This window comes from Capricornis sumatraensis, chromosome 1 (genome assembly GCF_032405125.1).
Source record: "Capricornis sumatraensis isolate serow.1 chromosome 1, serow.2, whole genome shotgun sequence".
NCBI classification, from domain to species: domain Eukaryota; kingdom Metazoa; phylum Chordata; class Mammalia; order Artiodactyla; family Bovidae; genus Capricornis; species Capricornis sumatraensis.
In genome coordinates, this window is record NC_091069.1 from 179,516,679 (window position 1) to 179,528,725 (window position 12,047).

The 12,047-nt window shown below is 46.4% G+C and overlaps 1 protein-coding gene across 1 annotated transcript; it reads left to right on the forward strand.

Annotated features, from left to right (window-relative positions):
• The first annotated feature begins 4,383 nt into the window (after positions 1 to 4,383).
• GP5 (glycoprotein V platelet) lies at positions 4,384 to 6,003 on the forward strand. Its single transcript, XM_068988935.1, has one exon. The coding sequence runs from the start codon at positions 4,384 to 4,386 to the stop codon at positions 6,001 to 6,003; it is 1,620 nt and encodes a 539-aa protein (XP_068845036.1).
• Positions 6,004 to 12,047: the final 6,044 nt, after the last annotated feature.

Genomic DNA, 12,047 nt, shown 5'->3' on the forward strand with positions numbered 1-12,047 from the left:
GAGATCCCTGCTGTGTCCTGGCCTTGGAATCTTACCCCCCCCCCCCAGCCCCCCCATTGGAGGAAGAAAAGCATATCATTCCGGTGGACAACCTGCTTTTGAATGGCCAAACCCTGTAAGCCAGGGTTCTGTGACTTTGATCTAGAAGCTTCCACTTAGGACAGAAGGTTCCTGACTTGTTTCGTGGATTCAAAATCCAAAGGACTGGAAACACTGGTGGTGTCATTACTTCAGTGCTCAAAGTCCTCAGTGGCTCATCAGTTTGTTCATTGAATGAATTCAGTGTTCCTCCACTGTCTGCAACTTCTGTGCCCAGTGTTCCCTCCTTGGGTGATTATAATGTCCTCTCTTCAAAATAAAACTTGGAGGTAATTCTTGGAAATCTTCCTGGGGAAATAGGCCAAGGAAGCTTCCCCTGAGTTTGACTCAAAGTTGTGCTTTGATCCACAGCACCTCTTCCAGGGCTGGCTCCCGGCATTTGATCGGCAAGGGGGCCTTTCACTTGGTGTGGTCGTGTATGTGCACGGCAGACGTCCTGTTGGGGAGCTGGTTCGGGCTCTGGAGTTGCTTCCCTTGATTTGAGTGGGAAGACGGGCCTCCCGCAACACCTGGGATAGGCAGTGGCTTTCCCTGTGGTTTAGGACTATATGCCTTAGAAGGTAATTTCAGTCAGTTTAGCATTTAATGGGCTTTGCCTGAATTTGGCTACATCAAAGGCTAAATAGATTTCAGTTGCTTTTCTGTTAAACCTGCCAGTGTCGGTTTGGGGGACTTTTTTTCCCAACCAGGATAAAAGAAAGACCACTTCTGCAGTACCATCTAGTCAATAATTCCAGAAGTTAATGTTTATTCTTTTGCAGTTCCGCCACTGGCTTTTCCCAGTATTTTTAAATAACTATCTTCTTTCCTTTTTTTCTTAAATAATGCCATTTTCCCTTCCAAATTATATTTACATTAAAAAAAATTTAAGTGACATTAAGCACATTTGAATAAATTGCAGCCTCACAGGTATGTAAGGAAGTCGCCTTTTCTCTAGTTTCTCTCAAAGGGGGAATACTAAAGTTTCTTGTGTGTATTCTAGAAAAAACATACATGCTTATGTTTTAAAAAATCCTACACATTTGTGTAGAACCCCATGTTATATGCTACACAGCCCTTTTTTAATGTCATTCAGTGTATTTTAGAAAGTTACATCAGTAGTTGCAGCTAAAATCCATTCTTTTCAAAGTCTGCAAGGCATCCTATTGCATGGATGTACTATAAATGACTACTTCCCTATTGATGGCCATTTAGGCTTTTTTTTTTCCTATTGAGTTCAGTTCAGTCACTCAGTCATGTCTGACTCTTTGCAACCCCAATGAATCGCAGCACACCCGGCCTCCCTGTCCATCACCAACTCCCACCCAAACTCATGTCCATCGAGTGGGTGATGCCATCCAGCCATCTCATCCTCTGTTGTCCTCTTCTCTCCTCCTGCCCCCAATCCTTCCTAGCATCAGGGTCTTTTCCAGTGAATCAACTCTTCACATGAGGTGGCCAAAGTATTGGAGTTTCAGCTTCAGCATCAGTCCTTCCAGTGAACACCCAGGACTGATCTTTAGAATGGACTGGTTGGATCTCCTTTTTTCTATTACAACCCTGCAAATAAATGTTTGTGTAGATGTCTTAATGAGCATTTCCATAGCGTGTACTTTTAGTAATAGAACTATTGGACAAAGAATATGTATATTTAAAATTTGGCTGATGCAATTAAATTTTCCTCCCCAAAGTTTGCTACTATTTATATTCCCACCAATGTATGAGAATGTCTACTACTTCATACTCGATAAAACGCTGGATATTTTCAGGCTTTATATTTCAGTGTGGTGTTGGCACAGGGATTATCAAATAGCCCAGAACACAGACCACACATTCATCCAGTGGTGATCTGTGACAGCGCTGACATTGTAGCTCTGAGGGAAGAAAGGATATATATGCAAAACAACTGATCTATTGGAAAATAAATTGTACTTACATCATACCCAAAAATCAATTCTAGATGGAAGAAAGACCTAAATGCAAAGGACAATATTCTAAAATGTAGTTATTATATGAGAAGTTTTTTGGTTTGTGAGGAGAGGAATTATTTTGATAGACACAAAAAACAAATCATAAATATTAATAACTGCCTATATTAAGACTTCTGTTCAGTAAAAGACATAAAGGAGGTGAAAAGGCAAAGCACATATTAGATGAAGATATCTGCAACAAACACTTATAATCCACAAAGGATTAATATCCAGAATACATAAAGAATGTCTACAATTCAGTTTTTAAAAGACATTTTTCCATGTAGAAAAATGGTCAGAAGAACCCAAATTTCTCAGAAGATTGGCCCTTAAAAATGTGAAAAATGCTCAAGTTCGTTGTTCAGTAGGAAAATGAAAAACTAAAACCACACTGAGACAACTCTTTCATATGAATGGCAAAAATTAAAAAAAATTTCAAGGCATGGGTAGAGATGAAGTACAGGACCTGTTAAACATGGTAGGTGACAACATATATTGGTACAACTACTTTGCAGAGCAGTTGGACATTTCTATGTTCAGTTGAACATGTGGACACCCTCAACCCAGCAAGGCCATTAGGGAACATACTTGAAAATACTTTTAAAAAGTGAGTGGAGCACTTGAGAATGTCCTTAACCTTATTATTCTTAAAAGGGGCAGAGGGGAACCTGAGTAGAATCGTAGTGAAGTAGCAGATGAAGCAAGGTCCCGAGGAAGTGTAGACCAACCAGGGATATATGGCTGCTGCAATGATCCTTCTGTGTGACACTAGACACACATCAGCAGGTCATACTGTGCCGTTTATGAAGAAACTGCACCCCTCCTGCTCATCTTTCAGCTTTGGCAGCAGGACTTGGGTTACATACAGTCTCTTTCAAAGTTTGAAGATAGCTGTCATTTATTTGTCATTAAAAAACCAGAATATGCCCTCTGCGATAGGGCTCTTGCCATGACTTTTGTTCTGGGAAAGTCTTTATCTTCAGGATGCAAAGATACTCCTCTCTTCCTTTGGAAAGTGCCAGCTCACATGCAAAGCTCTAAACCATTCAGTTGCTTTGGGGTGCAGCAGCATTTCAGGTAAGGCCAAATATTCTAAAAATTAAGTGTGGGTAACTGGAGGGCTTGGCTAGTCTGTACAAATAACAAGTAAAATTTAGTACAAGATGTGGTTTATTTGACATTACACGTGGGAAACTGTTTTGGCAGATTAGTATTACTGTGTGTATTTCATGGACAATTCAGTGCCTTGAGTACTAATTTTTAATTAAGCATCTTAGAACTAATAGTTCTTTATTTATGGCACAATCAGAAATACTTTCAAATTCTAGCTCTGGGACCCTGGTTAAGTTACTTACCCTTTCTGTGCCTTCAGTACCCTGGTTAAGTTACTTACCCTTTCTGTGCCTTCAGTTGCATCATCCTTTAATTACGGATAACCCAACTCACATGGCTCAGACTGCAGTGAGTCCACCTGCAAAGCGGGAGATCTGTGTTGGATCCCTGGGTCGGGAAGATCCCCTGGAGAAGGGACCGGCTATCCACTCCAGTATTCTTGCCGGGAGAATTCCATGCACAGAGGAGCCTCCTGCTACGGTCCTTGGGGTCGCAGAGTCAGACATGACTGAGTGACTTTCACTTTCACAGGGTTACTGTAAGGAGTATATGCATTAATTAAATACAGTGCTGAGAGCAGTGTGTGACATAAAGTGATGAAGTACTGTTAACCTACTTGTCCCAGTGTGGCTGAGACTATTCCTTATTTTGAGCCGGTCCTGTGTTAGTGGAGTAAGAAGGCACTGCAGATACAGCGTGATAGTGATTAAAAGAATCAGGCAGTGGTTGCTGCTATTTTAACAGACTTCGCTGTTCCCTTCAGGGCTGTAGGTCATAGGCACCCCTGGCTAAATTATAAATAGTTTCAAAAAAAATTTCAAGGTGAATCCAAAAAAGTAATAAAATCAAGAGCAGGGTTATTTTCACAACGGGCACTGCTCTGTGATACCTCCCTCCAAGCTTGATTGTGAGAAAGATTATTTTAGTTCTTGCTATGTAAAGATTTAAAGGTATTACCTTTTTCATAGCTTGCAAATGCTTTAATTTTACCGATTTGAATTAAGAGTGGAAAATCAGTGAATCAAGAGGACAAGACCTCGGAGTGTAAAATGAATGTCTTTTCACCACCCAGGAAAAATCAGCACTGCTAAGAGGGAGACGTAGTGTGGATCCGGGTAACATTTAAAGTCAGTGATAATCCGGGTGAAAGGATCATGCAGGATTACGAGCGTTTGCCCTGTTGCTTGTAGCCCACAGATCTGCTGCGGACGCCGTTTCAGACATGCTGAGGAGCGCTCTGCTGTGCGCAGCGCTCTGGCTCCTGCGCGCGCAGCCCTATCCCTGCCCACCTACCTGTAGGTGCGCCTTCCGCGACGCCGCGCAGTGCTCGCGCGGCACGGTGGCCGGCATCGCCGCGCTCGGCCTGCCCACCAACCTCACGCACATCTTGCTTTTCCAAATGGGCCGCGGCACCTTGCAGAACAACAGCTTCAGTGGCATGACCGTCCTGCAGCGACTGTTGCTGTCCGACAGCCACGTTTCCGCCATTGCCCCAGGCACGTTCAACGACCAGATAAAACTTAAAACCCTGAGGTTATCGCGCAACAAGATCACTCATCTCCCAGGCGCACTGTTGGATAACCTGGTGCTCCTGGAACAGTTGTTTCTGGACGGCAATGAACTAAAGAGCCTTGACAAAAACCTGTTTCAGAAACTGGTTCACCTGCAGGAGCTCTTTCTGAACCAAAACCAACTCGCTTTCCTGCCTGCTAGCCTCTTCACACACCTGGGGAACCTGAAATTGTTGGATTTATCGGGAAACAATTTGACCCACCTGCCCGAGGGGTTGTTTGGGGCCCAGGTTAAGCTTGAGAAGCTTCTGCTCCACTCGAACCGGCTGGTCTCTCTGGGGTCGGGGCTGTTGGACAGCCTGCGGGCCCTGACGGAGCTGCAGCTCCACACCAATCACCTCCGTTCCGTCGTCCCCGGCGCCTTCGACCAGCTGCGAAGCCTGAGCTCCTTGACCCTTTCCGGAAACAGCCTCGAATTCCTGCCCTCCGCCCTCTTTCTTCATTCTCACAATCTGACCTTCCTGACCCTGTCTGAGAACCCGCTGGAGGAACTCCCCAAGGTGCTCTTCGGGGAGATAGGCGGCCTGCGGGAGCTGAGGCTGAAAGGCACCCAGCTGCGCACCCTGCCCGCCGCCGCCTTGTGCAACCTCACTGGCCTGCGCATCCTGGAGGTGTCGCTGAGCCCGGGACTGAGCGCGCTCCCGGAGGACGCCTTCCGAGGCCTCGGCGAGCTGCAGGTGCTCGCCCTGAACTCCACAGGCCTGGCCTCCCTCCCCGCCGGCCTGCTCCGCGGCCTCGGCCGGCTGCGCCACGTGTCGCTGCGCAGCAATCGGCTGCGTGCCTTACCCAGCGCTCTCTTTCGCAACCTCAGCAGCCTGGAGGAGGTCCAGCTCGACCACAACCAGCTAGAGATCCTGCCGGGCGACGCGTTTGAGGCTCTGCCCCGGCTGGCGGAGGTCCTGCTGGGACACAATCCCTGGCGCTGCGACTGTGGCCTGGGGCCGTTCCTGGCGTGGCTGCGGCGGCACGCGGGCCTCATGGGTCGAGCCGAGCCCCCGCGGTGTCACGGGCCCGGGCCGCACGGCGGCCGACTGCTCTGGACCCTGCAGGCGGGCGACCTCGTCTGCCCGCGCTCCGAGTCATGGATCCGGCCAGTGGTTGAGGGCCAAAGTCAGGACCATAGCCTGTTCTGGGGTCTTTATTTTCTGCTTTTAGCCGCTCAGGCTCTAATTACCGGGATCATTGTGTTTGCGATGATTAAACTCGGCAGGCTCTTTCGGAAATTAATCACAGAGTTCTGGTTTGAGGCGATGAGAAAACCTTGCAATTAATTAAAACGTGACCGGAGTATTGGCAGACGCGGCTCCGGGGAGAGCTCAGATCCGCTGACGCTATCTTCCTCTTCCTTCTTCCTCCTCTGCCATCTCCTTCCCTCCTTCTCTTCTCCCTGTTCAGTGACACCTCTCCCTCTGAGCCCCCGTACCATTTACAGTGGTAAACCGTGACTGTCTGTTGTGCCTGTCTCCCTATCCACAGTGTGCTCCTGGCAGCGCGGACTGCGACGGCCCCTCCCTGTGCCCACAGTCGAGGGTGGCTGGGTGGGCGGGGTGACGAAGGCGGTCTCTGCACTGTGAACTGAGGGTGGGTGCGAAGGAGACAGCCAACTGCAGCCTCCCTCCTGCACCTGGTAGATGTCTGGCAAATGTTTGCAAAATGAATAAATAGAATGCGTGGGATCCGGCGATGGTGGGTTTTCCTAGGGGAGAAGATGGGTTGCTCTCTTTCCCTTTATCTGAAAAACAGAACTCTTTCACAGTTCTTTTCTTCCCATTTTTTTCTCACTTTACGTATGTCTGACCTGTAGGATTTGGGGGAGAGCGCTGAACTCCATCCACGCAAGAGTATGGATAGGCTTGCGTGACTGATGATGGGCTGAGAGAGAGACAACCCAGCCCTCCCTCCAGGAGCTCGGTACCCAGCGCGGTGCGGGCTGAGTGCCTAGGAGCTGGAGAAGGGCTGGCAGGCACCAGGGCGGGTGGGACCTGGGTTGGGGGAGGAGCGGGGACGTTCCAAGGGCTCTCAGCGTGCTGCTGGGAGATGCTGTTGATCCTGACTGTCGCCGGCTGCTGCGCGGAGCCCCGCTCTGCTTGTTCACGTGATCTGTGAGTTCCTGCTGGAGTCCTACAAGGGTGAAGTCTGTCATTTCGACACTGGGTTGGTTTTCATTTCCTGGAACTAAAGGCTACCTCATTTCACAAGCATGTACGGGACACCTGACAGTGACAGGTGTTCATGCATGTAATGATGAGCTTGGGTTCTAGTTTATTATGCTCGGATCACATTCTCATTTATTCCAATTGAAGGCAGTAAAACCCTCCTTTCTTTAATTGGGTGTCTGCTTGGGAGAACCAGTGGTTAAAGCATGGACTGGAGAAGAGTCAGAAACTGGTGGGTTGGGATCCCAGCTCCACCTACTAACTGCATAGGTCTGTGGGCAACACCCCTGAAATCTCCAAGCCTTGGTTTCCTCATCCCTGGAAAGGGATAAATAGTACCTGCCTCTTAGAGTTGTTGTAAGAACTAAAGACAAGCTTCTGATGACTTAGCCCAGTGCCCCGCATACAGTAAATGCTCAATAAATGGTAGCTCTTATTATTAAAGGGCAAGCAATTATTACTGCTGTCACAGTTTTAAAAGAGCTTTGAGCTGGTCGTTTTTCTTCTTCTTTTTTCCTCTGTTGTATTTAAAGGTGAGACCAAACATCCTGGAATGGGTGATTACATTCAAGTTAGTCTGTCTTCACTTGTGAGTGGTCTCAGCCCTGTGTGGTCAGGCTCCGTGCTCAGGCTCCAGAGAAATAGATCCTCCAACAACAACCATTGGATATGGAGCAGAAGAGCTGGGGCTTCCTGGCATTTGTAGGTGCACTTCATTTTCAAGATCAAGTTTTGATGTCTCCTCCTGGTGAAGTCTTCCTGGCTGCCCTGGCAGACTAAAAGTGTCCCCTTCTGTGTGCCCCCCTCTCAGGCTGTCAGGCATTGGGCATGCTCCCCACTCCATCTAGCCTGCTCACCTTGCACTCTAGGGGAATGTGTGTATGTGTGTGTGTGTGTGTGTGCCTCCTTATTTATTTCCACTCCTCCACACTTTGAAACTACCTACAGCATAAAACTCAGACTTTTTTTTTTGATGGACTATGGACTCTAGTCCTAACCGCCATGCTTTCTTGCAAGGATGAAATAGTCCAGGCCAATGCATATGGGGCTTGATAGATGTTGGCTATTCAGAGAAGGCAATGGCACCCCACTCCAGTACTCTTGCCTGGAAAATCCCATGGACAGAGGAGCCTGGTGGGCTGCAGTCCATGAGGTCGCTAAGAGTCGGATACGACTGAGCGAGTTCACTTTCACTTTCATGCATTGGAGAAGGAAATGGCAACCCACTCCAGTATTCTTGCCTGGAGAATCCCAGGGACAGGGGAGCCTGGTGGGCTGCCGTATATGGGGCTGAACAGAGTTGGACACGACTGAAGCGACTTAGCAGCAGCAGCAGCAGAAGTTGGCTATTACTATGATTTGCTCTCTTAGAACACAGCATGTTCTAGCGCGTCTCAATGCCTTTGCCCACATGTGTTTATTCAGCAAATGTTTATTGACTACCTCCTCTGTACCAGACACTCTTCTAACCGAAAGGATAAATAAGCAAATAGAAATAGCAAATAAAACAAAATGTTTACATTTTGGTGTCCCCTTCAACTAAAACATCTCCCCCAAACTCCTGGTCATTATCTTCAAACATTCAGAAACGTGTGGAGAATGTCTTTGGACACCTTAACCAGCGGTGTCAAATCTTTATACTTTGCTTTATTTGCTTAGATATTTTTTTAACCAAATAAAATGCAACAGATAAATTTGAAGCTCCTGTCTCTGTCTTTCCCCTGTTCTCATTCCTTTCCTTAGAGGTAACCGCATTAATAAATTGAATCTTTCACATCCCTAGGTGTCTTTTTATACTCTTACTACATGTGCCCACAACTCTTTAAGCAAGTGGAATCCTTTGCCTATTTTCAAGGTTGTCTATAAATGCTACTTTGCATATAGTATTAAAATTTTTTCCTGGGCTCACATTTTTGAGATTTATCCACATGAAGTATTTGGCTCTAGTTCATTTTAATAGCTACATAATAGTGAATGAATATACCACAACGTATCTGTTCTCTTGTTGATGAACATTCACTCCCAGTGGTTTTTTTCTTTTCTTTTTATGCCCCGTTACTCTACAATTTCACCAACTCTTGATAACATCAAAATTTTAAATTTCTGTCAATCTGAAAAGTATGGAATGATATCTCATAGCTATTTTATATTTCCCTGATAACTAGTGAACCTGAACTTATCTTTAAATGTTTATTGAGTGTTTAGAGCCTTCTTTGAATTATCTGTGCATATACATCAACCAATGCATGATGGGACATTTCGTCTTTTCATTATTACTAATTTGTAAGAACTCTCTACATATCCTAGACACTAATGTTCTGTAAATTATATTCTTTGCAAGTATCTTTTTTCACTATCTGACTTTCTTAAAAAAGACTTTTATTTGTCTGGCTGTTCCGGGTCTGTGTTGCTGTGTGAGCTTTTCCCGAGTAGCAGAGGTCAGGGGTTATTTTTATTGTGGTGCTCAGGCTGCTCATTGCAGTGGCTTCTCGTCATGGAGCATGGGCTCTAGAGCACAGATTCAATAATTGTGGCGCATGGGCTTAGTTCATCCACGGCAGGTGGGATCTTCCTGGACCAGGGGTCAAACCTGTGTCTTCTCCACTGGCCGGTGGATTCTTTACCACCGAGCCACCACGACTGAAGCAATTTAGCACTCAGGGACTTTTGTTTTATGGATGCAGTCTCTTGGATTTCTCTTAGGATACTAGAATTTAAAATTTTATAGTTTTTAAAAAACTTTTTATTTTATATTGGTGTATAGCCAATTGACAAACAATGTTGTAATAGTTTCAGGTAAATGGTGAAGTGACTCAGACATTCATATACGTGTGTTAATTCCCCCAAACTCCCCCTCCCATCCAGGCTGCCACATGAGCAGGGTTCCACGTGTACAGTAGGTCCTTGTTGGTTACCCCAAATTTTGAGGTTTTAAAGGCTTCCTTTCTGAGCTGTATCTGTTTTCTCTGGGATTTGTTGTTGTTGTTTGCTTCCCATAAGTGCTTGGTTATTGGCTCATACTTGAAAAGTGAGGCAATAAAAATCACCGACTCTGAGAGCTTTGTGCACATGGGCGAGCTTCATGTTAAGGGTTCTGGAGTAGCAGGCTGAGTATTATCCTGGGGATCTCGACAGGCCAGAATATTTGTGGAGGGTTGTTTTCTCTAGCACAGTGTAATTTTAAAAACTAATTTGTTTGTTTTCCTAGAGACGGAAGCAGAGGCAACTGTCCCATATAGTAGCTTTCAAACAGCCCCCTGGATTTTAATCCCAAATCTCACACCCACCTGTCCTGCACTGAGTGAGTGAGTGAGTGAAAATCACTCAGTCGTGTCTGACTCTTTGTGACCCCCATGGGATTCTCCAGGCCAGAATACTAGAGTGGGTAGCTTTTCCCTTCTCTGGGGGATCTTCCCAACCCAGGGTTTGAACCCAGGTCTCCTTTATTGCACGAGAATTCTTTACCAACTGAGCTATCGGGGAAGCCTGAAAACTGTCCTGCATTGTTCCCGGTATAATCAATTTTCAAACCCCTCTGGAGCTCTGTTAAGGAAATGCGATTGCTCTGCTCAGCTACCTTCAACTGTTCTGTTCCATAAATATGCTGAAATCTCTAGTCCATTGATAATCTTTTTCCATTCCCCATGATGTAGTGGGTTTATCATTTCAGTTCCTTTGCTGCTATCTAAGTGGGGTCCCTGCAGGGAGAGGAGATAAATGCGGACAATCAATTTGCATGTTTAACTGCAAGTCCATCCATTTATTTTCTGCAAGTTTCCAATCCCCTCTCCCCTCAGCGTGTTGTAATTGGCTTCTCTTTCTGAAACGACTGCAAGTTGGACTTTGAATCCCTGCTGACATTGCGATTGACCAAGTCAGTTTTGGGAGAAGTCACCCTGGGCTTCCCAGCTTTTAAAAATCATCATTACTACCAGGGCGTGCCGAAGGCAGGGAGATTCCAGGACTCACTGCCCAGTCATTGCACACACCCTCATTAGGCATCTGGAATGTTACAAGATGATTTCCTCACCATCATAAAGAGACAAGCATTAATTGAATTCAGTGACTGGATCTGGAGTACCGGGAGCCTGAAATGCCCCCAGGGCGGAACAATAAACAGCCCCTCCCCAGTGACACTCTTCCTCCATCCCCTTCCACCTCTCTGTTGATGCTTCCAGGTGCTTCTTGACTTTTATTACCCCAGCACAGATATTGATATTTTCAAGTCCACTGCTTTGGAGGGTTCTGTGTTCCAGCATCTGCCGCATCCAACCAAGCTTTATTAAACATCTAATACATGCTTAGTACCATGAAATCAATTTTCCTAACCCTCAAACTGCCCTGAGAGGCAGTTGTTATTATCCCACTTTATTGATGAGAAAACTGAGGTCCAGAGTGGAGCAGTAATGTACCTAAGGTTATGATTGGCTGAGCTGTCTGTGAGCTCTAGTCTCCTGGCTTCTGGCCTAGACTATTCCAAGCCCCCAGTGCTTCTCCTGGTATGGACAGGTCACCTGCTCAGCCCAGGACATGATGAATGTGGGAGGCAAGCACCAGGAGGACATTCTTTTGTGGGTGTAGACATCCTGACCTAGGAGTTCTAGTCCCTTAAGCCTACTGGGGGCTCCCTGAGAGGTGAGAGTCATTCGGGGGGCTTTGGTTGCTGAGAAGGAGGAAAGAAGAGAGATATAGAGAGAGGAATAGGGAAGAAAAAAGAGTGGGAGAGAGGTGGTTGAGAGGACAAGGAAACAAGAGAAAGGAAGTAGAAATCTAAGTGCACACCATTCTGACAGTGGCTGGAAGGGTGGCCTCGACCCAACAGTCACCGTCAAGAGCCCGTGGGAGGCACTGTTGTGCGGTGGGAGTGGCAGAGGGTTGGTCTCAGCTGTGGGTCTCAGCAACGCCACTGACTGACTTCCCCCATCCTCTTGGGGGTATTATCAGAGTCAAAGAAAGGGAGTTCCCTAACAGTCCACTGGTTAAAGCATCACTGCAGGGTGAGCAGTTTCGATCCCTGGTTGGGAAACTATGATCCCATATGTCACATGTAGCCAAAAAATAAAAATTGAGTCTAAGATGATCATGGGTGTAAAAGTGCATTGTAAACCAGAGTTCTGTTCAGCAGGGAGTGGTCTCCTTGTTGTCAGCACACCATGAGG